Below are 27,653 nucleotides of genomic sequence, written 5' to 3' on the forward strand. Positions count from 1 at the left end.
CAGATAGAAGAAGCATGTAACAGTTTCCATGATTTTCCAGTTTTCCTAGATAATCTGTTAGTCTTCTCTAAGAGTTTGAAATGCATCTGCTACAAGTGATTTATTTAATTGAAGTTAATTTGCTTCACCAGAGACCCAGAGCTGTTCCAGACCTTCAGTGCTTTCAGAAAGGCCTACACAGAGCTCTCTAGTTATTGTTTCTGTGCAGACAGTCGTGGAAGAGAGATGCCAAGCACAGGTGTTAATATATTCTTTAAACAAGTCCAATTTGTCAAAGCATAAGTGTTTTATTATTATTATTATTATTATTATTATAAAATAAAAATACAAAAAAAAATGTTTCCTGTTAATATAGGGACAGAATATATGCAAACTAGTAGTTGTTTTAGCAGTACAGGACTAAAATCCATCCTTTAGCACTTATTTGCTACATCTGTATAAAAGTACAAGTGTTTACCGAACTCTTACTTTTTTTTAATAAAGTCCAACCCCGTGTGAGAATGAACGGGCTGCAGCTACTCGGGCTGGCAGTTCCTTTGTACCCTCCTCTACTGTTAATGGAGCATGTGTGCCAACACAACCCAGTGTCAGTCAGTACCAAAATTGTAGTGAGTTTGGCCTTTGTATGTGTTTTATGGAATATTAACAGTTCTGTTTCATGACCATTTAGTATCAGTAAATTCTGATAGTTATTTATCAATAACATAAGTAATGTTAAGGAAGTTAGATGCATTCAAATATATCCACGCACACATTGCAAACTAATCTAATTAATCCGTCTAGTGATACAACTTTGTGGTGCCAAATGACTGGTGGAACAAAAACTAAAAACTTTACCAGTCATCTGGTGAGTGAAAGTTTGAGTACAATGGAGTTGTGCACTGACTAATGTTGTGTTTCTTATTTGCTTAAGCCCTGGAGTGAAAGACTGCCTGTCTGAGAGGAGACAAGTCCTCTTCTAGCTTTTTTATGGCCCAGCTGGAGACTTCAGCAAGAGCAACGTGTTCTCTGTTTCCAGAGACACCCTCTCTTTTCTTGGTACTTGCAGTCCTGAATATCAGGAGCTTTTGGCCAACTCTGGTCTTCTTAAGTCATTGCCAGAGCTGGAGCATCCAAATGTCAGAGACATCCTGGCAGAGGTCCTCCAAGGGATGTTTCCCTCTGGAGCTCTTGCACCGAATCCCAAGAGACTCCAGGAGAATCTCTTTGAAGGAAAATTCCTAATAAACACTGGCAATTTCAACTTCACTGGCACTGTTGGAAACAGTGGTACGTTGAGTTTCAGTCAAGTTGATTTGATGCAAGCTGCGACTGATTTAATGCAGTTGGCCAAGACTTTTACAGATGGCTCTGTCAGTTTTAATCTAGACCAAGAGATCTCTGATGCATTTGGCTGTTCAGTGAACCTGAAAAACAACAGAGATATGATTAAACTTGTTTCAATGACTCTTGACAATGAGCAGTTTCTCACTACCCTTCAAAAAGCAATCAAACAGTTGAAGGCAGAAGAAAGCACCCAGTTGTATCAACGTCATGCCATTTTCCAGAAACAGATGTTTGCAAGTCTGTGACTTCCACCTCAACCCCGTTCGTGCCCCAGTGCACTGAGGATGGACGATACCAGGAAGTTCAGTGTCAGGGCTCAAGAGTGTTGGTGTGTGGACTCTCGTAGTCTGGAAATAACAGGTTCTCACATCACTGGGTCCAGACCGAGATGCTCATCCCAGTGTGAGAAAGAACGTCAGATGGCGATTGCAGTCAAAGCCAGCAGTTCTGCAGGATCTGAGGTCCTGATTCCTAAATGTGAGACTGATGGTGCTTACGTTGCACATCAGTGCCTTGGCAAAAGTTGTTTCTGCGTGGACTGTTCTGGAATGAAACTCAGCATTCATAGCTCAGGAAGCTCTCTTCAATGCGAGTCTGAATGCTAACCATAGATGATTAATTACAGAGCCAGAGAGGATCCTTCCTGTATTCATGCATTTAATTAGACACGCATTCAAATGATCAGGCACATATGTAACAAACAAACGGCCAAACACCTCAATTATGCATTATACAGACTTTGTTTTTGTTTTTTATGGAGCTTAATTGCTTTCAGTTTTGCAAGGTATCTTCGCAAAGGTTAATTCATTGACAACGAAGGCATTTCACTTTACTAAGATGGAATCACATTAACAGTAATTATTCAAATCTGAAATGTAAAAGTTAGATTATGACTTTTTAATATTATTTTATTGATATTCCTATAGGTCAAACAAGCTGCCAGGCAACAGCCACCCAGCAATTCCTGTCCAAAGTGCGCTTTGTTCTCTCTGATCCATCTTCAGTAACCCAGTTTTCTAAGTGTATCCTTCAAGTGTTCCTCGTTGTGCTTATGATGGCAGCTGGCATCAGATTCAGTGTGATGGGCTTCTAGAACAAGTGATTGAATTCCACAGTGAGTGGGAAAGAATACAGGTTATCCAGGCCCACTGTCAGATTTCAGTCTTCCTCTTGGGAGCTTTCACGTCCGTCAGTGTTGGTGCGTTAACCCTCAAGGAGACATGCTAGCAAGTAGCAAGGCTCCTGTAGAACAAATCCCCAAATGTGAGTTATACAAGTTATACACTATAGCAATTAATGTACTGTATGCAGTGGTATTATCTCCCACTACTATTTCACTAATAATAGTAGTAGTAGTTGATAGTAGTTATACTACTATCTTCCCATGATCTCTTTTGTGTGTCTCTTCAGGTCCATTTCCATGTTCTATTGTTCAAAACCAGGTCTCTGAGTTCCCGAAGCAAGCTGAAGAGCTGATCTCTGCTCCAAACAGCTCACATGTGCCTGTGGGTTACAGTTTTCTCCTGGCAGAGATTGTCTATGCGAGCCCTGAGGAGCTGGAGCAGACACACTCCTCAAAGATCCCCATCACTCAGACTCTGCTGAGCAACCCCAACTCGGCACTGAGACTCGCAGCTCATTCCAATACAGTCTTCTGTTTGATCAGTCTCAAAATAAAAGCTCAAAAACTGCAGAAGAAGGCTCAAAAGTCTGAGACTACATCTGAAAAACTTGGAAATGAAGGTTGCTGAAAATAATGTAAAAATAAATGTATGAAATAAAATACCTATATTTTAGAGTATAGAGAATTTATCTACACCATTTAAATAAATGTATAATTGTGAATATAATTTGTATTTTAAAATGTCATTTATTCCTGTGATGTCAAAGCTGATTTGTCAGCAGCCATTAGTCCAGTCTTCAGTGTCACATGATTCTTCAGTAATTATTGTAATATGCTGATTTGCTACTCAGGAAACATTTGTTATCAATGTTAGAAATAGTATTAAAGCTGATTTGAAAGAAAAAAAAAATGTCCCCCAGGCCAAACTACATGCCAAAGGCTACAAGGTCACTTCCTGCTCTCTGATTGGACAAACAATTCTCTGATATCACTTACACATACAGCCCATCATGTGAGGAGGTGAGGCTTTCTTTCTTTTTTCTTTTTTTGGATTGTATTATACATACAGAAAACATTCTATGTTAACCACTGAAGGTTTGCATTTCTTGTTTGTCTGTCTCATCGTATGTGTGTACGTGTTTGTAGGATGGTGAATTTTTGGTACTCCAGAAGCCCGGTTTAGGCCATTCACAGGGGTTGTATGTAAGTCCAATAACTGGACAAGTCGTCCAACCTTCCATCACCAGTCCTTCTGGAGAACTGCAGTGTAATTATTTCATCTATTCATCTGTAGAGTGTGATTTAGTACAACATGTTCTCCGATCAGCAGCCTTTGTTGGTCAAATTTATTGTCAATCGATCACAAGCTTGACACTTTCCTTGCTGCTGAACCTACCCATAATTTACCCATAAACCTTTAGGCAAATAAAAGGTTGTTAGGAATTTAGTTTCATTGCACAAGTGCCACGTTTTTCCAAATTCAAAAGTGAAAGGAGCAATGGTTGGAGGGTGATAGTAATGTTATTCTAGCACTAAGATTTAGTACCATATCAAGCAGCGGGGCATTGAGAAAGGTACCATGTCAGGCCCATGTTGTGTGCTGTAGGTGCAGGTTGGTGTCCTCTACAGAAGTCTCTGGTATTGCAGAGAGAGGTCGTGTGGACTATGAGCTTCATTGTGTGCAGGACGGGCAGAGATTCGCTCAAAGCGGAAAGGAGCTGCCAGGGACACGCACCCTTCACAGCACAGGATAAACCCCAGCCTGCGACAGTAAATAAACACTTTGCCTTTCTGTAAAGTTGTGGCAACATGATTTCCCCTTATTCTTTCCCTTTTCAGTTCCTGAGTGCCCTCTTCCATTTGGAGATATTTCCCATGGTGCTGTTCCGTGTAGCACTGCGAATGTTGCGGGTCAGCAGACGAAGCACTTTGAGCTGTTCTGTGACCAAGGTTATGTCAACACCCTTCCTGTCGCCAGCTTTCTGTATGATCCCAAGGCCAAAAACTGGCTCGATGATGCTCCACTATCCTTCGCCTGCCAAAGTAAAGGCCACAGACACAAGCACTGTCCTATTTACCCGTTAAAACACTTACAAGTTGTTGCAGTATGTCCTTCGGGATTTGTCGTTCTATGAAATGTATTTTGCTCTAATTACTGTGTATCTGTTTGTACTGAGCAATTGTGTGTCTGTGATGTCCATCAGAACCTCAGGTTTTACAGACAGTGCAGGTGTCCTCACAGCTGTAGCTGTCCCTGGCTAAAAACTTTGAAAGAAAAATAGAAGCCACACAATATTATTAAGACAATGCATCACCTTTAGGGCCAGACTCTCCGACCTGCCAATAACATCTCTCCCTGATCTCTATGATATTGGTGTGAACAGCTTTATGCACCTTATTTAGTCCATTTCTGTATATTTAACATATGTTTGTTATTACGTGATTTCCTTTCTAAATAAATGCATGTGTATATTTTGCAGATATGGCACTTGGCGAGAAAATGTTGTTAAATGGCATGAGGGAATTAATCCGAAGTGGGTCATACCAGTCTATCTTCAGCTATGACCGTTCTCTTGCTCTTTCTATTCCTCCATAATTAAGCTGCATGGATGGCTATAAGCAGCTCCCACAATCCACTGGGTGTGGTAGGTTGGCTTCTGCACCAGTTGGTTGTCTTAATGACAGACTGGCCTGTATACCATAAAGAAAAATGGCAATACTAGCATTTCCGAATATGCACCTATAAAGTTTTCTAGAATTTGGTGCATGTTTTAGTTTACTGGCATAGAAATAGGGTGAGCAAAATTGTATATATGTATAAGGTAATATTTCAAACTGTATGCAATTTGTCCTCCTCTATTATTAATCTTTCTTCTGTATCTATAACACTTTCTCCTCTTTTTCCACTCAACACCATCATTATCCAAGCTTAATCACTCTGCTCCCGGTGTGTTTGTGTTTTTATCCCCTCTCACATGCAGTAGTGTGTGCAGCTGGTTCTTTTTCTTGTGGTGGTGTGTGTACTCCGTGTCCACGTGATACTTTTGAAGAGGAAGAAGGGCAGGTTTTCTGTTCTCCCTGCCCCTCGGGAACATCCACTGTGGCCCAGGGAGCCTTTAGTGCTTCTCATTGTGAGTAAAGGCCAAGCTGAAACAGCCCAGCCCAACACACAAACTCAAGAATAGCAGGTGTAGATAGTTACAATTATACATGGCAGCTCTGTCAAAATGTAGATAACAGGTTTCAGAGGAAAATGAGTGATTGTGAATTTTCCTCTTGTTTTCTTTTTGTCCTTTCACTGTCTTGATGCTCCTTAGGTCTTACTGAGTGCCAGCAGAGTAAACTGAGTTTTACAAAAAAAGGGGAATTCCTGTCAGCCCAGAAGGACCCCGTGTCTGGCAGATGGTTGTGTATCTCACCACAGGGGGAGTACCTTTCTTGGACAGCTTCTGCTGCTCCAGTGACACATGAAGAGTGCAAAGGTATGTGCTACACAGTCAGTGTTGGGAAGAAACTAGTTAATTTTATTTTTACATTTTATATAGTATGATAAATATATAGAGTCTGTCCCTTAATTCAGTTGACTTTATTTTAGTAAGGGTTTGAATTATGTATTATGTTTGTATGTAGGAGTTTATTTTAATGACTTTAATTGTTCAAAGAGTTCATGTCACAAGCTCAGATTAAATTCATTGCTTCATTTGAGTCCCTGTTGGTCTATCTTTTTTTACTACCAAACTATTTAAAGTATGCATCACCCTATGTATTTTTGCAGGTTATTGATCCCATTGTGAATGATTCATCCATGCTTTTTAAAAAAAAAAAAAAATTATTATTATTATTATAGGACAGTGTGTAGGAAGCAAAGTGGGAGAGTGAGAGAGGGGGATGGGATCGAGAAATCGCAACTTGTGCTATTTTTGGGGGCACTGTACACAAGGCTATTTGCTTTATTTGTAAACTTTTTTTGATTTCTTTAGTTAACCAAAATGTCATAAATGGGTCTTCCTGTGAAATAACTTCTCTCTAGTTATGTACATCTGCCTCCATCCAATCAACAACCAATTAATGGAACCAAGTCCCCCTAATTTTTTACGCTACTTCCGTTTCATTGTAGATTTTAAATTCTGCTGTTGCTTACTATTTGACTAGTATTTTTATTTGATAATACCCTAATATTACCCAACCCATACGTTGAGATCTTTATTGTTTAGTGTCAGATAAATTCTGCTCTGGTTGTAAAAGTAAATCATATGATGCTGATAGTTTTATATTCAGAAACATATTGCCTTCTTACTGTAGTTCGCAACTTTATGTAAGTGAGTTGTAGTGTATCTGACTACTTTTTAAAATGTAGCTTGCGTGTAGCTTGGGGAGCTACAATTTGAAATTACCTTCCACAAAACTTTCTCAAGTATTGGTTCAGCAGTGCTTAAAGGGTTAGTTCACCCTAAAATGAAAATCATACTGTTCCAAAGCCGTAAGACCTTCGTTCATCTTCAGTACACAAATTAAGATATTTTCTCTGACCCTTCCATAGATAGCAACACAACTATAATGTTCCCAGTTCCAGAAACGTAGTAACGATATTGGTAAAACTGTCCATGTGACATCAGTGGCTCAACATAAATTTTGCGAAGCTGTGCACAAAGAAAACAAAATTAACATAATTTATTTAACAATTCTTCTCCCATTAGTTGTGTCTTCCGCCATTTTGGAGAGTACCAAAGAATGTAATCAGCGTTGTTTATGTTGGGGTGAAAGCGCACATGAACTTAATTGGCATAATCAGTGTTGTTGGTTAAGAATGCTTATGTGTTGTGATACTCTCCAGAATGGTGGAAGACAGTAACTCGGAGTAGAAGAATTGTTGAATAAAGTCATTATTTTTGTATTCTTTGTGCAAAAAAAGTATTCTCATAGCTTTGCAAAATTGAAGTTGAGCCACTGATATGACATGGAATGTTTTACTGATGTCCTTACTATTTTTCTGGACATGAGAATATTAGAGTTCCATTGCTGTCTATGGGAAGTTCAGATAGCTCTCAGATTCCATCGAAAAACTTCCCAGAATATGAACGAAGGTCTTACGGGTTTGGAACAACATGAGAGTAATTCATGACAGAATTTTCATTTTGGGGTGAACTAACCTTTTAAGTAAATGATTAAATCTTTATCGGTATGAAAGGACAAACAATATATAAATGTATGTACTGTATGTTCAGTATATCACTCTTTGTGTGTGCGCAGTAATGGAAAAGTTTGAGGTGGTTGCCTATTCCTCCCTCCTGCGGAAATCGGAGAATGATGAAATACTGAACTCTGATTCTTCAACCCAGCCAAAGGAAACACAGCTCAGGAAGTGTGTGCTTGGTGAGATGCACTGTTAAATACACACACTGCACCTGTACTTGAATTAGTCAGGTGGACACGTACACTCTTCATGACTGATGTCGATCTCATCCCTCTCTGTTAGACTGTGCCCTGGAAGATTCATGCCAACATCTGGCTGTTTTCAGTGATGAAATCTTACTGTAAGCTAGACAGCACAAATGTGGATAATGTTGAGTGCAGTACCTCTGAACAAGTATGACCAAAATGCATGCACACGATAGTACTATTGCATGTAATTCTTATTCCATTACATTATTCCAGTCTTAAGTGTCACATGATTCTTCAGGAATCATTCTTATATGCTGATTTGGTATGTATTATATTAATATTGTCTAACTTTTGAACAGTAGTCTAAGGCTTGCTTGTAAAATGTATCTTCAATCATCATCTCCTGACTTTATAGTTTCAGTATCAATTTGTCCACAATTTGCCCAAGTACATGTTTTAACAACTTTTTTTTTTATTTTTTTTTATTTTTTTATACATAAATCCTCATTTATCTTTACACAAGCTAATAAGAATAAAATATTCCACATTTTGATTGGAGAAGTAAGAGATTAATCATATTTAAGTGTTAGATTTGGCATTGGGTCTTTTTTTCTTTTTTGGTCTTAGTGACACATCTCCTTTCCCTAAAGTGTGATGAATATTGCAAAAAAAAAAGAGGGAAAAAAAGTCTTGTGGTTTTTTGGCATTACAGAGCAAGTGGTTTCTGGGAAATGATGGCGCTGAGACATTCCAGACGCTCAACTGTGTTCTGAAAGTAAAATGAGATGATCCCAATCTGATGGTGCTGAGAAAGAAAGGTAAGATCATCAGCTGTTAGTTAAATCCCACATGTTCTCACTTCAGTTCGTTATTGTGACCCTGTGTTGGCTACACATTGCAATAAAATGTGGTGATGCATACAGTATTGAGAGTTTGAGTTTGTCTCAATAGAGAACTTTTCTACGAGGCAAAGAACATGAAAATGAAATATAGTCAATATACAATATCAAAATTGAACCATAGTCCCAAAGATTAAGTTGTGGTCCGTGAGTTATGATTTGAACAAAGTGGTCTAGTCATCCGTGGACACAAAAATAAAGAGAATTCTAATAAAAACATTGCTAAGACTTGTTCTGTTACGAGATAAATATTTTTCCATGTGAAAGAAATGACTTGATACTTTGAGACTCCTCTCAGGAACAGAGATTCCAGTTTCTAGTTATTTTTGGCGACCCAAAAACATTTAGATGCACTTGTGTGTCTTGGCCATGACTAAAAGAATATGTTCTTCTTCTTTTCTCCACCCTTCATCTTCTGACAAAAGGTCATGAATTCATCACAGCAGGCCCGAAGAGTTTCGAGGGGCTGAGTTTCCCAAAGACCGGTTCTGGAGTCTATCGGATGCTTGTGTGTGATGCACGTGGATCCACTCTGGCAGACGTCCATCACTTCTGCGTCAACTCTTGCAGTCGTGAGAACTGCTGTGATGGATTCATCCTTAACCAGAATGTCCTCGATGGAGGTCAGAGTCATTCTTACTCATAAAAAGCAGATTAAGCTCCTTTACACTGCTATAAAACCAAATCACTATATATTATACATGCATATATATATATATGTGTATATATGTTTGATATATGATCAATTAATATTTTTTAAATGGTTGTGTCTTGTGTTTTAGGCTCTATCATGTGTGGGCTCATGAGTGCTCCTTCAGTGCAGTGAGGCAGACTGGGACGTGGGGGATACGGCTTCCTCCAGCCACATCTGTGGTGCTGGTGTCCAATACAGCAAACAACAGAAACCTTTCACTTTCAGTTTTGGTGGACATTCACCATCAGTATGTGTCCATGTACACGTACACACTCCAGATTTCATAACACTTTCAAACTGTACGCAAATTTTAGTTCAGCTGTTAACTCGTTTCAGCTGTTGTTTGACCTTTAGCAATTGTTTAGTTTCCAGTAGTTGCTCTTTATTGGTTAGTCCTGTTGTTTTTCCATCCTGGTACCCATTTTATAAACTCAAAAATGAAAAGAGTTTACTCTGTCTGATTGATTATGACTTGCTGAATCATTGCAGTGCTTGAGAATCTTAGCTTTCGTGTCTTTAAGTTTTACATGATTGCGAATTCAGTTGTATGTCAAGATTTATGATTTTATGGAATTGTGGGCATTATAGTGGAAATGAACATTTCTTGCAGCTGATGCAGCCTTAACGGCATCCAGCAAAAATAAAACTGCTTACCAAGAAACTCTCATCAGCTTTCAACCCATCTACCTCTGGAAAGGTTCGGACATTCTGCGCACATCAGCTAAAGCGCTTTAAAAGCCTATCATAAACAAAAGTATATATTTTGATGAATTATGATCTAGCTTTTATTCTTGTATAATCTAGTGGTTATAATTTATGTCTTCAGAGTCCGATATAAACACACGTCCAAAAACTCCCTCTGCTTGCAGTGGATCAGCTGCACTTTCTGGTACAAATGAATGAAATGAGGCCAAACTCATTTTTTATGTATTTATTTACTAAAGCATTTGTTTGTTCTTGTGCTCAAAAATACCTTGTAAAAAGTTAAATATAACTCTTAAAAAAAAAAAAAAATCTCAGTTCTGTATTTTTTTTTCTTTTTATTCTGTCTCTCTAATAATCTTTTATTTAGACTCCATAAAGGAGACATTTAGTGTTCTAGAGAATGGTGATATTAAAGTCGACTCAGCGAGGTAACTTCCCAGTCAGCTTTGCTGGACCTTTAAGAACCAATACACTTTCCAGGAAACACAGCTGTGGTGTCTGAAACGTTAAGATTCAATCTTGAGAAGCTATTGCAATAGTTATACTTACTAAATGTTTGTATGGTCCAAGAATCTGTCACATTCTGATCTGTAAATGTGGGCTTTGGGTTTCAGGCTGTGATGAAGGCTCTCTGTATTTTGTGTGCGTATTGTATCCTGACACATGTGTATGTGGGCCATATAACAAACCCCTCAGGCTGGCATGACACAGAGTCTTCAGACTTCATACCAGGAGAAAGGTAAGTCGTTTATACTTCCAGATGGATCTGAAATTATCAAAACACTATAACTCAATACACCAATGATTTGGTTGTCATACCCAATATCATCAGGTAATCACACATATACACTATATTACACTGTATATTATTGTCTGTTTTCAGAGACATTTCTCTGTGATTGGACAGATGGGTTTTGCATTGCTTTAAGCAGGATGTGTGACTGTGGTCTATGGTGAAGTCTGATGTCAGTCTCTGACCACTTTCATTGTGACCGAGTTGGTCATTTACTTTATTTGTTTTCAGATATGATCCTAGCAACTGAACATGGAATGCAGATGATTCAGATTTTAGTATTGCTGGAGATTGATGGAGACATAAGGTGAAAGCGCAAAAGGAGACAATGATGATATTAATAATGATGATTAATAATGACAAGTTTGTAGTCTAAGTCTGAACTGAATATTAGTCTGGCCAACACTAAGCAGACTCAAAAAAAAAAAAAAAAGATTCTAATTGCAGTTCTCATTGCAAACTTGAACCAGGATCATTATCTCCTGTATTCTGCAGTTCACTGGTCATTAGCCATATCAAACCATCTCTAGTTCTCATTACACATTTTTTGAGCTGCTAGTGAGAGGAATTGTCTGGATGACTGGAGAACATTTCAGTGAGGTGAAGTGGCAAAACTCCACCTCATCCATGTGGCGTGCAGACAGCGATGAGCTCATGCTGTCTGCGGTACGTGGAAGCAAAGACCAACACAATCTAAAGCGACTTTCCTCAACACCGCCTGAAAAATCCACTATCTTGACATGTTGTCTAGCTGGTACAGTTGAGTGATGTTCTGACAGTTGACTTCTGCTAAATGCTTCTGCTTCTGTCAAAAAAAATAAAAAAGTGTCAAAGTCATCTGTTAATATCTTATAAGTGGTAGCTTCATTAGCCTGTTTCATGACCACTAAAGTGTGAAATCTAACGGAAATTCTGCCAGCTACTTTTTAAGTAGACGACTCTAACTTAAAAGCATCATGGTATCAAGTTTTGTATTAGTTTTTATGCCATCCATATGCTATACTGTCCTCCTAAATTTAAAGGTTTTTTTTTCTTCAGATATAATAATCCATGGTCCATATAATGATGGTTTAATAAAATAAACAATTTACTAGAAAACTAAAATTTTCAAGTGATTTCAAGGGGACTATGAATGTCCATTACTCTGGCCATGGTGTACACATTTTTTTAAAAATACAATTAAATTAGATTTTGAAATTCAATACCGTTCATCTTGATTTGTGACCCTGGACCACAAAACCAGTCTTAAGTCACTGGAGTATATATTTAGCAATAGCCAAAAAAGCATTGTATGGGTCAAAATTATAGATTTTTCTTTTATGCCAAAAATCATTAGGATATTGAGTAAAGATCATGTTCCATTAAAGGGGGGGTGAAATGCTCGTTTTCACTCAATATCCTGTTAATCTTGAGTACCTATAGAGTAGTACTGCATCCTTCATAACTCCAAAAAGTCTTTAGTTTTATTATATTCATAAGAGAAAGATAGTCTGTACCGATTTTTCCCGGAAAAACACGACCGGCTGGAGGCGTGACGTGTGGGCGGAGCTAAAGAATCACGAGCGCCAGTAGGCTTTTGCGTTGAGAGCGAAGCTGTGACAATACCGTGAGGACAAAACCAACCAAAACAAACCATGGCTAACAGTCAGATTCAGCGTATATATATGATCCAGAATCAGATCCAGTGGCTGAAATTTAACAAGAGCAGCATCAGCAACAACGTCTCTATGTTGTATGCACTGAAACTGTATTTATTTGCTTAGAGGTTTTGGAAAATGACTAAGTTCCACTTTGTCGTCTTTTTTTTTTTATTTTTTTTTTTTAAAGCTGTACATGTGGAAAGTGCAGTTTGATGACAACATTGCATGTTGTTTACTTGATGTGCTTACACGCTGATAGCTATGTTAACAACACTGAGATATTTGAAGCAGTTTTACTCACCGCCTGCGGTTCCAACACACGATCGTGACCCTTTTTCGTTGGGACTGCATTATCCTTAAGAAATAAACGATGTGCAAATCCGGCGTCAGACTGGGCCTTATTTGTAAAACAAGTATCTTCGAAATGCAGGGAACATACACAAACACTTGCACAACTCCGTTGATGCTCTGTAAAAATAAACTCCATCCACTGGTCCCTTAATGCTGTTTCTCTTTTGGTAATCTGTGCAGTGTTGTCTTGCCCTGGCAACCAAAAACACAATTCTTTTGTGACATTTGGCGACGCTCTCGCTCTGATCAGTGAATGTCTGTTGTGCTCCCAGTGCTGTGCTATACGGGAGCGTGCGCTCTTCCGGCAGAAGTGCCTTAGGACCCATATAAGGAAATTCCGCTCCATCTAACGTCACACAGAGCCATACTCGAAAAAAACTTTCCGAAACTTGTGACAAACCGGAAGGAGTATTTTTGGAGCAGAAATACTCCTTCAAACGTTCAACTTAATTTTTTAAACTTTGTCCATGTTTAGCATGGGAATCCAACTCTTTAACAGTGTAAAAAACTCAGTATGCATGAAATAGCATTTCACCCCCCCTTTAAGATATTTTGTACATTTCCTTAAATATATCAAAACATAATTTTTGATTAGTAATATGACTTGCTAAGAATTCATTTGGACAACTTTAAAGGGGATTTTCTCAGTATTTAGATTTTTTGCACCCTCAGAATCCAAATTTTCAAATATTGTGCGATCCTAATAAACCATACATCAATCAGATGATGTATGAATTTCCATTTCGAAATATAGACACAAGGTTTAGTGATCCAGGGTCACATTTCAACATTCTCCACTGTTTTCCCTTTGGACTGTTCCTCTAGGTCTCGGAATTAGTTTCCTCTGAAAGAAAAGCACATGGGTGAGACCTTCTGTGTAATTGTGGTTTATGCATGATGTTCATTGTTAGCCTTTAAATTAGAAATGGAAAAGTAGTGTTATGTAAGATTTGGTAAAGTGAGTGAGTGACCACCCAATAATGTGGTTATTCTGGATGTATGTCTAAACTGCAGAACAGATTTAAATCATGTGGCATCACAAGTGATTTATTTGAACAGAAGCGGAGAGACGGAGTGTCTCTCAGATTGCCTTAGTCATTCATTCCTCTGTATAGCAAAGACTTTGTCTACTCTTTAGCCACTTTTACTTTACTTTAGCTTTACTTTTAAAAGGGCTGGTCATTGTGGACTATGTAAGGTTTTATGTAAGAGATTTTGTCTTTTTTTATTTTTATTTTTTTTAGTACATGCCTTTTTAAAGATGCTTATATGGAAATTATCATTTTAAAAAAAGTTAATTCAAATCTGAAATTTAATTATTATTATTTATTTTTTTACTACATTGTGTTGTATTACAGAACCCTTAAAAAGTTAGGTGTTTATGAGAACATGCTTTTGAACAATTTAAAATAGCAAAACAGGAATATTTGTATTTGATAGTCCTATCGTGTGTTCCTGGAACACAAATACAGGGATTTTGAGTCATAATAGGGGATCACAGGGCCTTGAATGTTTCATGGCCTATAAAATGATCCACAACAAAAAGGTGTGATCATAAACTCTTAACATGTGGTCCATCTGCTGTGGATGTTTAAGGGTGGAAAATAATGCTACCTTTGTGGAAATCTGCCGTAAGGGCTTTCACAATGCTGTAAAAGAGAGTTTCCAGTTTTTTTTTTCTTTTTGACCCAGCGTTTTATCTTAGCTTGTACTAAGGCAAACTAAAAACTTTTCATAATTAGCAAATGTTTTTTGCCTCAAAAGCACCACTTGGAAGTTTGTGTGTGTATAAATGTTCCACTGTTTGGAACATTAGGTAAAAAAAAAAAAAAAAAAACTCTTTTTACCAACCTATTCCACCAAAGTGCTTTTGATCAAGTTCAATTTTACAATGATGCATAATATGGACATCATTTTCTTTTTCTTGTGCAGTTTCTCTGTCTGGAAGTGTGAAGAGTTTTTACAGCCATATTCCTTTTAAGAAGATGGTGTCCTACTCTGTATGCAGTCGAGTCAGTCTGTCCAGTAATTCTATCACAGAAGGGTGAGGGGAAAGCCAACAGATTTGTGTTTCTTTGTTTCCTTCATGAGTCATGCTGGTTTAATTTTTTTGAGCAGGTTTTTTGAGTGTGAGAGGCGATGTGATGAAGATCCATGCTGCCGTGGGTTAGGATATGTTCAAGATTCAGGAGTACCTGGTACAAAAGAACCTTTACACTCACTTTCAGAAAAATCTGAAATCACACACTTTATTCACTCAAAACACATGTGATGTGTCTAATCTGAGGAATGAAACCACTCACAGTTGGCCTCTACTTTGTTTTTTGTACAGGATCAGATGTGTTGTGTCTAACTCTGAATAGTCTGGGTATCCAGACATGTGGTGAGAACAACAGCACTAACTGGAGGATTCAGGACTGCTCCCCATCCAAAGTGCAGACTGAAGCCTATCCCTTCGGCTGGTATGAAAAGCCAGGTATATGTGCCTTTTCGAACTCGTGTGTTTCAGTAAATTTAGAATTCCAATTATGTGACTTGAAGTAAATGACTTCATGAAAAGATTTTACCATCACCTTTCTAAGTCTGTAGTAAACCAATGGATAAAGAAACCCAGAATGTGTCCACTATTAAGTCTCTGCTCTCCATCAAAGAATGGTAAGATACTCCTTAATGAATAATAACTTACTCTTTTCTAGCATTGTATTATTTTTATTAATCTATTTATAATTTAAGTAATTTATGTAATTTCCACGCATCATTCTTTATCTCATTGCTTATGTGCAAGCAGCTGATTTAAAGAACTGGAAACAGTTGGATGCCGGATCTGTCAAGGTGGATTGGTCTGTTTCAGCTTTTAACAGTGTCCACATGAGCAGAGATATAGCAGAGGATCTAGATCAAGTCAGAGACTGGTGTCTATCTGCTAACATTTCTCACCCTTTTCTTCTTCTTTTTTTTTTTTTTCTCTGAGAACTTTTACAGGAAGCTGATGTGAGGCAGATATTGCTAAACAAATGTACAGTAGCAACATAGTTTAGTTTTGATCTGAATAAATATTCTTTCTTATTCTCACCAAGGCTGCATTTATATTGTGTGTGTGTGTGTGTGTAAATTTAATTATTTTAATTGAATTAGTAATAATCAGATTTTTAGCCAGCTGATTTGACTGGTACCTGGAATGACACATTTGATTGCATATTATAAAAGTATAAATGTATGTTCTCCGAAATGAACATGTATTTCTACCCTCAAATCTGCAAAATTTCTCAAATTTCTATCCTCAAACTTCTATCCTCAAACTCTAAACATAGTCACTTTTCTTGATTGAGATCTGATTTGCTTGATCAGAACTGTTTTAGATCCAGTTGTCTTCAGCCTGGCCATCCCTCTGACTCCTCCAGCGAAGACGGTCTGTACCTCAGTGAATTTGTTGCTAGTAGTGTGGTAAGAATCACATGGTATACTTGTGAGCTCATACATGAATAAATTCATATATAGGTATACAAGTAGAGTACTGTTCAGAGGTTTGCAGCCAATAAGTTCATACAAAATAATACAATGATACATAATATACTCATTAAAAAATGTTTTTCTAATTTAGTGTCTCATTGGAACTCACTGTATGTCTTGGACTTTTATATATGTTAAACCACTGTATCTGCTGACTGTGGTGTGAATGCTGTTCATTGGTATTCATAGTATAAGTTTTCTGTTTTGTCACAGGGAAGGAATGCTCTGGTTCTGGTGTTCTTCCACAACTCTGGATCGATTCTCTTAGATGGCTCTTACCTCGCTGCTGTTGGCAGCATGATAATATAGTGAGTGACTGTCAGTTTCAGGGTGGCTGCTTTTGGTTTCCTAAGTGCAGGTACACAAACACACGCATATACATTAAAAAAGTGTAAACATACGCATCTTGATAATATTCTGAGACTCTAGCCAGCCCCACAAATGCTTTCTATTTTAAATATATTTTAAATGTAATAGCAAAGCCAAACTTACTCTAGCCATAAGTCTTCAGTGTCACATGATCCTTCATAAATCATTCTAATATGCTGTTTTGGTGCCAAAGGAATTTTCGTTTTCAAAACAGTTAATGTTGTTTAATGTTTTTGTCGAAACTGTGAAACTTTTTTTTTTCTGGATTCTAGAAATAGAAAGTTCAAAGTTCACATTTAAACAATTTAATGCACTCCTGCTGAATAAAAGTATTAATTTATTTAAAAGAAAATAAACGTTTCAGTTTACATCAATTGAATAATAAATAAATAAAACAATTCTGGGTTCTAGATCTGTACAGACTGAAAACCCTTGGCATAGAGAAACATAATATAGAATCTAGTACATAACATGGTCCTCTCCATTATGAGCCCTGAATACAATCTTGCATCTTTAGTTTTATTTGTCTTTTTTGTTTTGCATATTATGCATCAAAAAAAGAAAGCCTAATAAAGCCTAAAAATATATAATCTCAATGTTATGAAGACAGTTTTATTATATATCCTACACTGGAATAAAACTGTGTCCTGGAAGCTCTGTTAGGTTAGAAATGATGTATTGCAAAACTTTGATGATTTTTTCCATAGAACGGAATTCCAAAAAAAAAAAAAAAAAATGGAGTGGATATGGTTATGGAATATAGTTGCGTAATGTCCACGTGAGAAGTTCCATTCCGCACAGTGGTTGTGAAAATATTCAGATTCTTTTCCCCTTTGCCACCCTTGGCTGAGTACATTTGAAAAGGAGGCCTGACTGGTGCCTTTGAGTGGTCTGCCAGGATGAGCTTTCATTGTCCAGCCAAAAACAACAAGCTGTGAAAGCCGTGCAGAGACTGATTGGCTTCCTTAAGTTTCTTGAACTATTTGTGACAATGGTATTTCCCAGCCAAACCCCTGTGGAGCTGGGAATATTTTATTAAACATATAAAAGATGATTATTATTATTATTACTATTGTATAATGGATCAATTTTCACATGGTTATAATGAAAAGGTGATTTTTCAGTCATTTATTGCAAATCCTCTTGCGTCATTGTTTTAATCTATGTGTGGAAAACACATTTGGATGTGCCTGATGAATTTAACTCTGTTGACTCTGTGTAGGTTCCAGTGCTCTGCCGGGGAATTGTGGGTTGCAGGACCAGGCAGCTGCTCTGGGTTGGGTTCAGAGGAACAGTGCTCTTTTTGGAGACCCCACTAAAGTCACATTAGGAGCAGAGAGAAACAGAGCCGACATTGCGAGTCTTCGTCTCACTTCACAGTCAGCTTTATCACTTTTCTGCCATGCTTTACTAATGGTAAGAACAGAACTGCTGGTTACATGACATCACTGTTTTATGTAACAAGACTAATGTCTGAGGTCACTTTTACAGTAAAATCAACCTTCTCCAGTCCGAAAAAGAATGACGCAAGGTTGCACAACCATCCTAAAACATTCATACTCAAAACTTCGTAAGCACAAATTTAAATAAACACGTGCTTGAAGAACTTTAACCTTTCTCTGACAAAAAGTCTGTCTCTTTCCAGTCCAGACACAACAATGCCTTTAGATATCCCCCTATCGGCATTTTAAAAACAAAAAATACTTTATTTATTAGATTTTATAGAACCATGCAACACATATACACCAACACATATTAACTAATATCTCACATATAACTATCCAACATATAATTACAGAACAGCAAAAAAAATTAAAAGAAAAGAAAACACACACAAAAAGAAAATACACAGAGAAAACAACAGTAGACCATTTATCTAAAACAAAAGTAGGGGGGTTTAGTCCAATAAACACCAAGTATGGATTCAATCATTTTCTTAGCTCATTTAACCATTTATCTCAATTGATCAGTTGAACAATTCCTATAGAATCAATATCACCAAAGTAATTTAAAAAAAGGTTGTCATATCATATCATGTCTTTTCTCTAGATACAAATGTTTCATTATATCCCTCATCAGATTTATAAATGTGGGCACATCTTTCCGTTTCCAGTTTAACATTATTAAACTTTGTGCTAGTAGACAAACAAATACAACTATACTTTGTTCAGCCCTGTTTTTAGCTATCCCAGATTCAACAATACCTTAAACCACCATCAGGGGATCTAGATCAATAGGCCTTTGTAATATTCTTGACAAAAATACTTCTCCAGTAGGATGAAGGGCCACAGGGCCAGTGATGCTAGTGCACACCCACTACAATCACATGAAGGGTCTACGTTTGGGAATAACTTACTGAGCTTTTGTTTAGACCAGTGTAAACAATGCATTACTTTAAACTGTATGAGTCCTTCATGTTTTGCACAAAATGATGAGCCACAAATCTGTTTAAGGGCTGCCTCCCATTGCTCCTCTGTAATTTAAACATCCAAGACTTCCACCCAAGAGGACTTAAAGGGTTCTAGAGTTGATGTGCTGGAATAGTGCTTTATATATATATATATATAAGTGATTTGAGGTATGCTAAATTTCTTTTGTGGCAGTTCAAATAATGGAAACACTTTATCAATAATTATAAAGCTATAAATTCCTTTTCCAACCCAATAATCAAATGTTGTATTATTATTATTTTTTTTACGATGGGGCTTTAAAGGGAACCAGGTTGCCAGTCAAAAATTATTCAGAACTGGGTCCAGATCTTGAGTGTATATAAAACTGCTGGATTGTCTAATCCACAAGGGTATATAGTGGGTGAAGGTGAACACAGTAGAGCAGAAAGTGAGGAAGGATAACAGCATGCACTTTCTTTGCTTACTCATAATGTGGGTTGTTTTTGTAACCATTTGTATACAACCTTATAGTATGCAATCTTATATAACTCGTCAAGTGATAAATCTGAAAGTTTGGAAGTCCCATTCCTCCTTTTGATTTGGGTCTCTGTAAAAATGCCTTCCTTATTCTAGGTATCTTTGTATCCCAAATAAATTCTGAAATAATTTTCATAATCAAGACTAAGGGAAAAACTTTTCTTGATTTTTGGAGAATTTTTTTTTTTATTTTGATAAAATAATTTTTTTCCTGCTAATGAGATATGAGACCATCTCCGTACATCCTGTATTGTTTGATCAAGTAATTTTGAGAAATTATCATTATCTACAAATATATTTTTTTGTTTTTGTTTTAAAGGGCAGTGTTTCAAAAGATTGTTGATCAGCTAATCGTTAATTTAACTTTTCCCTATATTAAGTTTATACCCTGAAATTTGTCCAAATTTCTTTAAAGTGGAAATTATTGCAGGAATAGATTTAGATGGGTTGGAAATGTATAGTAATAAATCATCCACATATAATGATACTTTATGCTCCCCCACCCCTAAATCAGCTTTTGAGCTCCTGGAATGAATCCGATGTGGTCTATAAAGGCACCTCCTCATAGTTGTCTTCCACAGTGGCCAAACTGTCAAGCTGGTGGTTTTGCATCATGTAGACAGACTTCCATCTCTTCTTCAAACTAAACTTCTTCTTCGCTGGTTTCTCTTGTTGTCCCAGCAAAGACAGGTAGGAAGAGACACTGTTCTGAACCCCATAGCTGACCGCTGAAGGGCTTGTGCTCTGGCGGACGAGCTCCGAGCTGAGTGAGGGGAAAAATGCATTCGAGTTATAGATGTTGTTTGAGAGGATTTACAGCATTTAAAACGCTTCTCTGTTCATATGATAGTTCAAATACTTGTCAAATAAATGAATTTCAGTTTTAGTAGAGAAACAATCAGAAAAAAATTAATATATGCATTACCATTCAAAAGTTTGGAGTGAAACTTTTTTGAAAAAAGTAAAACTTTTATTCCGTTAAACTACAGTAAATACATTTAATAAATAAATACCAACTTACATTTATTTATAAAAAAAATATGAATTAGCACAAACGTTTTCCAACTTAATAATAATAAGAATTTCTTTAGCACCAAATCAGCATATTTCTAAAATATCATGTTACACTGAAGACTGGAGTAAAGGATGCTAAAAATTTGACTTTGCCAGGAATAATTTAATTTAAAATGTAGAGAAATATAACATTTTTAAATAATTTTCACAATATTACTTTAAAAAAATGCAGCCTTGGTGAGCATAGAAGACTTCTTTCAAAAACATTACTGACCTCAAACTTTTGAGTGGTAGTGGTTAAGGTTTTTATCGATCGTATTACCTGTTCACTGCTCTCCAGTCAAAAGATAATTTTCTCCCTTCTGGTGTTTTGGTGAGCTCACTCAGAGGTGTTTCACAGCTGATCAAGCATGGGCCAGTTAGAACACAGCACAGTCCGTCTGCTATATCTAAACCAGAGCGACAGGGAATTTGATTTGCAACAAATTTACCATCTTTTACACTAAAAGTGGTTGTTGTTTAGTGTAGTATTTGATTTACCAGAGTAGTGGTTGACCAAATCTTCCAGACATTGAAATGTGAGACGTGGAGAGATGTAATACCAGTTGTTTGGCATTCTAACTATTTGATAATGCTTAATAGTTCTGTGGCGCACAGATAAGGAGTACGAACCTAGAAAAATACAAGCAATATGATAGTAACATCAACCATACTATTGAACAATCCAAAATATTATTTGGACGATCCTTTGGATTGGTCTTTTTATAAAACTCTGTCCATGGACCAGACCCCTTGTACTGTGTGGGACTAGACTAGGATATAATGTTCATCTTAAGTATATATTCTGACCTTTTGTGCTCTCTCTGATCAAGAACGACCCCACTCGGTTTGCTGGGAGTCGAAGGAGTTCCTCAGCTTTTGGTCTGGTCACGGTTTCAAACAGCCAGCTGAGACAGTCACGAATGTTTCCATTAGCACTCAGAGAGCATTAAACAGCTAGTGGTATAGCTAGTATAGTTGGCTATTCAGTACCTACCCATGGTAGACTTTTGTGGCATGACAGTGTGGTATATAGTTCACTTCCTTAGTGTTGACTGAGTAGACCTTCCACCAGTAACCTTCTCTGAAAGAAAGTCAGACTTGTAATGTGAAAGTTTATATATATATATATATATATATATATATATATATATATATATATATATATATATATACAGTATTGTTCAAAATAATAGCAGTACAATGTGACTAAACAGAATAATCAAGGTTTTTAGTATATTTTTTATTGCTACGTGGCAAACAAGTTACCAGTAGGTTCAGTAGATTGTCAGAAAACAAACAAGACCCAGCATTCATGATATGCACGCTCTTAAGGCTGTGCAATTGGGCAATTAGTTGAAAGGGGTGTGTTCAAAAAAATAGCAGTGTCTACCTTTGACTGTACAAACTCAAAACTATTTTGTACAAACATTTTTTTTTTCTGGGATTTAGCAATCCTGTGAATCACTAAACTAATATTTAGTTGTATGACCACAGTTTTTTAAAACTGCTTGACATCTGTGTGGCATGGAGTCAACCAACTTGTGGCACCTCTCAGCTGTTATTCCACTCCATGATTCTTTAACAACATTCCACAATTCATTCACATTTCTTGGTTTTGCTTCAGAAACAGCATTTTTGATATCACCCCACAAGTTCTCAATTGGATTAAGGTCTGGAGATTGGGCTGGCCACTCCATAACATTAATTTTGTTGGTTTGGAACCAAGACTTTTCCCTGTTTACTAGTGTGTTTTGGGTCATTGTCTTGTTGAAACAACCATTTCAAGGGCATGTCCTCTTCAGCATAGGGCAACATGACCTCTCCAAGTATTTTAACATATGCAAACTGATCCATGATCCCTGGTATGCGATAAATAGGCCCAACACCATAGTAGGAGAAACATGCCCATATCATGATGCTTGCACCTCCATGCTTCACTGTCTTCACTGTGTACTGTGGCTTGAATTCAGAGTTTGGGGGTCGTCTCACAAACTGCCTGTGGCCCTTGGACCCAAAAAGAACAATTTTACTCTCATCAGTCCACAAAATGTTCCTCCATTTCTCTTTAGGCCAGTTGATGTGTTCTTTGGCAAATTGTAACCTCTTCTGCACATGCCTTTTTTTTAACAGAGGGACTTTGCGGGGGATTCTTGAAAATAGATTAGCTTCACACAGACGTCTTCTAACTGTCACAGTATTTACAGGTAACTCCAGACTGTCTTTGATCATCCTGGAGGTGATCATTGGCTGAGCCTTTGCCATTCTGGTTATTCTTCTATCCATTTTGATGGTTGTCTTCCGTTTTCTTCCACGTCTCTCTGGTTTTGCTCTCCATTTTAAGGCATTGGAGATCATTTTAGCTGAACAGCCTATCATTTTTTGCACCTCTTTATAGGTTTTCCCCTCTCTAATCAACTTTTTAATCAAAGTACGCTGTTCTTCTGAACAATGTCTTGAACGACCCATTTTCCTCAGCTTTCAAATGCATGTTCAACAAGTGTTGGCTTCATCCTTAAATAGGGGCCACCTGATTCACACCTGTTTCTTCACAAAATTGATGACCTCAGTGATTGAATGCCACACTGCTATTTTTTTGAACACACCCCTTTCAACTAATTCAACTAATTGCCCAATTGCACAGCCTTAAGAGCGTGCATATCATGAATGCTGGGTCTCATTTGTTTTCTGAGAATCTACTGAACCTACTGGTAACTTGTTTGCCACGTAGCAATAAAAAAATATACGAAAAACCTTGATTATTCTGGTTAGTCACATTGTACTGCTATTATTTTGAACAATACTGTATATATATATATATATATATATATACATATTCAATATATATATATATATATATATATATATATATATATATATATATATATATATATATATATATATATATATATATATATATATACATACCTACATATATAGGGGTGGAACAGTTCAACTTTCTCCACAGTTCGTATTGTTTCACGGTTTCAGAGTCACGGTTTGTGCTATGTTTATGGAAAAACTATACTTTCAAAAAATATATATTTTATCATATCAATGAGATTATTCTATCTAACTACAAGCAACAGCACAAATACATACAATAGAGTAAAGATACAAATAAAATAAACTGATTTTCAGTTTTTTTAGGTAGGTCTAGCATTAGTTTTTAGTTACAGAAATTGAATAAAGTAATCACATGCAAAACAGCATTGCATATTGAACTGTATGAATTAAAGATTATTCTTTCTGAAAAAAAAAAAAAAAAAAAATGTTTCTCAAAGCTTTTCAATCAAGATCAGTGAGTGATTTCTTTGTTGTTGCTGTTTGATTAATATAAAGACTGTCACTTTAAGAGAATGCACTGATCCAGTGCACAGATACAGTAGGCCTACACTCAGCTGGCTATAAGATACTTACTAAGATGGGGATTTTGACATAATTTTTGTGTGAATGAGTCCATTTAAACACAGTACTTCAGAGAGAGTTTAATATTTCCGCGCGATCTGAAGCTGTTTTTATTTAATTTTTTTATCACTATTGTTGTAATGTCTGGGAATCCAGAATGTGCATCCATCAACAGAAACATATATTAACTGAACCATGTTTGTTTTACGTGTTATTTATAGCAAACCATATTACAGATGCTTTGTCAGATTTACAGTAAACTGAACCGCGGTCCCAGCGCTTGCCGAACCAAATGTGGAGAACCGAATGATTCGATTTTTTTCACTGAACCGTCCCACCCCTGCTACAAACTATAACACTTCAGTATCTGTCTATTCACACTTACATACTAACACTTCAGTATCTATCTACTAACACTTCAAACTTACAAACTCTCTCTCTCTCTCTCTCATTTCTTACAATCTTAAAATGTTGTTGATCACGTAAATTGTGAGCATAAAACACTCTTGCAGATGTTATGGGTTTACACAGCTAAACTTATATATGTTTTTGCTAGCATATGTTGCGTAATAATCTTGTGAAGCATGTTAAGGGACATATTTTACTATTAGCATACAGGCAAAAGCTCTTATAGAAGCATATGATAATAATGCTTACTCTGAGACTATTTTCAGCCAATCTCCCATTCGAAATATGGGCTCGCAGATATCAGGAGGAGGGTAGTTATCCAACACTAATGCCATGTCATTCTCATCCACTGTAAAACAGAACATTTTGCATTTGCATTGATTTTCGTAATGTTTAGGTTGTTACTTGATTAAAAAAAAATATATAAATTATAACTTAAACAAAGGTGTATTTTTGAGCATTTGTGTTAGGAAGTCATTTAGTATTATTAATTTCTATTTATTTGCAGTGCCAGGAGGAAGTACTTCGAATATGCTCTTTTTGCCTTTTTGTTTTTAACCAAAAAATGATGACTAAACAGAAAAACAAACTTCCTTGTCTGCTCATATTCAGTCCTGTGTGTGTTAAAGCTAATTGTTGCGCACTTGTGCCCAATTTTAGAGACTTATTATTTCTTAGGTCATACACAAACTTTGTTTTTTGACAGAAAATTAAATTAAATTAAATTAAATTAAATTAAATTAAATTAAATTAAATTAAATTAAATTAAATTAAATTAATGCATTTAGCAGACACTTTTATCCAAAGCAACTTAAAGTGGCATTCAGGCTAGATCAGTATAGAGGAGTTCAGCTTAGGCTATTGAATATTATTTCATTTTAAGGACAGACCACAGCTTACGCTGCACATTCTAGAAAGAGAACTGATATATATATATATGCCTATGTATTAATACAGTTTGAGTCTCTTCACACACCACGACATCTGTAAATGATTGAAACGATAAGGCATCAGCTTACAATAACTGGAAGCATCACTTGAAACCAGTCACTCAAACAGTGCTCAGCATTTTCGTACCTCTTGGTGGAAGGTCTTCATTAGTACGTGTTTGACTGAAATCCTCCAAGGTTCTTTGGCTTGCCAGAGTGCCTCCCATTGTCAATCTCCCACGGCTAGTCCTACAAATGTATCACATCCAATCAGCCATCAGATGCCTGTCCCAACTGAGACTATCTCCCCTTCTTGTAGATTCTGTTGTTGTTCTGTTGTGCAACTTCCCACTGATAAGAGTTTAAGGGCATGGCCTGAGTAAACGGGGAAGCTCTCTCACCACACTTTCCACTTCACAAATAAACAAAAGTAGGAAGTGTTGAAATCTAACTGCTTTATAATGCATGCTAATTCATTCATGTACACTCTATATATGGAAATAATGCACCGCTTCTGGTAAACAGGTGTATAAATAGCATTGGTATGCATAGAAAACCACTCACAGTTTCACGATTTTCTGTTTTGACAAATTGTTTTGTCTAAACCTTAATAGAATTATATAAAACATGTTTATGTCCCAATGACATTTGAGTCTGACTGGAAAAGTGCTCAAGCTGAGTAACAAATGTCTCGAAAGTAAAACAAAAAAAAACATAATTAATGACGTCTAGAGGAAAATAGTTAATCATGGTTGATGAATAAAGATCCGGATACCTTTTTAGTGGTCACAACGATGCTGTTGTTTGCTTATAGGGTGGATCAGTGTTTTCGCCAGCTGTTGTAATGAGTACAGCTAAAACCCAGGCGCAAACTGCATCCCTGGCTAGGAAACTTGGCTGCTTGGCCTCTGATACTTCTGATACTTCACAGCTGCTGACCTTGCTCAGAGCATCAACGCTGCCCAGACAAAGGTACAATGGGTTGCTTTGGTGAAGAAAATAGACAAAACATTCTTTTAACATCCTCTGGGTTTTTTTTTTTTTTTTTTTTTTTGTAGTTGTTAGCAGTGATTGGTCCTCTGCAGGTCTGGTCACCGGTGGTTGATGGAACTGTAGTTCGGGAAAACCCTACTTTTGGAGTCATCATTGAAGAAGGCCTCATCAGAGCCAAGAACATTAAAGTCAGGACACAAATATTTCAGACTGAGAAATAAGCGGGAGGAAAGCACCTAAAAGAGAGTGTGAGAAACAAAGCCAGGTGTGGTTACGTAAAAATGTAATTCGTTATTCAGCATTTTCTTATTGATTTTTGATTTTCTTTTATTCGAGATGAATTTCGAGCAGCTAGATAATGCTAATGCTTTCTTGAAGGAGGCTGTGACCTGGTTCTACTCTTTACAGCACTCCCTCCCTCCCTCAGGATACAATGTGTTCTCTCGCGCACTGGAAAATGCTACAAGGTAAGAGGTGAAAGGTCATACAAAACATGAGTAGAGTGTATTTTTGTTTTCATTATAAAAATGTTGCATAAAATTTACCTCCCAAGCTAAGATATATATATATTTTTTTTTGCAAAGAAAGAAATGAAAACTTGGCCTACGTTGCCAAAATGATTTGTTAGAGAAGTAAAATGTTTCCCCGTTCATGCCACGTGAACGAATGCAGTGGTAAAAAGAACCTCATTTTAAAAGCCTCTGATCAGCCTTTTGTTTGAAAAACGTAGTTGCAACTCTTTAGTTGGATGCCAAAAGGAACAATAGATTACATCTCTCCATGTGATCAGCTGCCCAAGTGAACGATTATGTTTGTACAGACCCTTGAAAAAACGTTAAGTGGTCTGGAATGCTGAGGAATCCAGAGCTGAAATCATTTTGAGCCTTAGGGTAGGACTCTATGCTTGCACCGCGCTCGTCTTGCCTTCACTGAGGGTGTGGAGGCTGCTGTGTTTGTGGCAAAGAGGAAGGAAATGGTCTATATAGGTCTCTGACTGAAATATACTCAAGTGTGAGTTTAAAACCATTCTAGTAAAAACTGTCACTCATTAATATTGTGATAGCAACTCATCACACTAGCAATGAAGGTTTTATACTGGATGGGGATAGGTAATATTGGAACTATGGAAATATGTACAAAATA

At 36.9% G+C, this 27,653-nt stretch overlaps 1 protein-coding gene and 1 pseudogene across 1 annotated transcript; one reads left to right on the top strand and one right to left on the bottom strand.

Annotated features, from left to right (window-relative positions):
* Positions 1–500: 500 nt before the first annotated feature.
* On the top strand, positions 501–27,644 carry LOC113116769 (thyroglobulin-like; annotated as a pseudogene).
* LOC113116075 (src-like-adapter) lies at positions 19,752–26,311 on the bottom strand. Its single transcript, XM_026283935.1, has 8 exons — positions 26,293–26,311; positions 25,666–25,929; positions 24,838–24,937; positions 21,770–21,856; positions 21,583–21,680; positions 21,274–21,405; positions 21,056–21,182; positions 19,752–20,482 (listed from the first exon to the last, which is right to left on the bottom strand). Exons 2-8 carry the CDS (start codon positions 25,742–25,744, stop codon positions 20,266–20,268), a joined length of 840 nt encoding a protein of 279 aa, XP_026139720.1. The 5' UTR covers positions 25,745–25,929; positions 26,293–26,311; the 3' UTR covers positions 19,752–20,265.
* Positions 27,645–27,653: the final 9 nt, after the last annotated feature.

Source organism: Carassius auratus, chromosome 16 (genome assembly GCF_003368295.1).
Source record: "Carassius auratus strain Wakin chromosome 16, ASM336829v1, whole genome shotgun sequence".
NCBI lineage: Eukaryota > Metazoa > Chordata > Actinopteri > Cypriniformes > Cyprinidae > Carassius > Carassius auratus.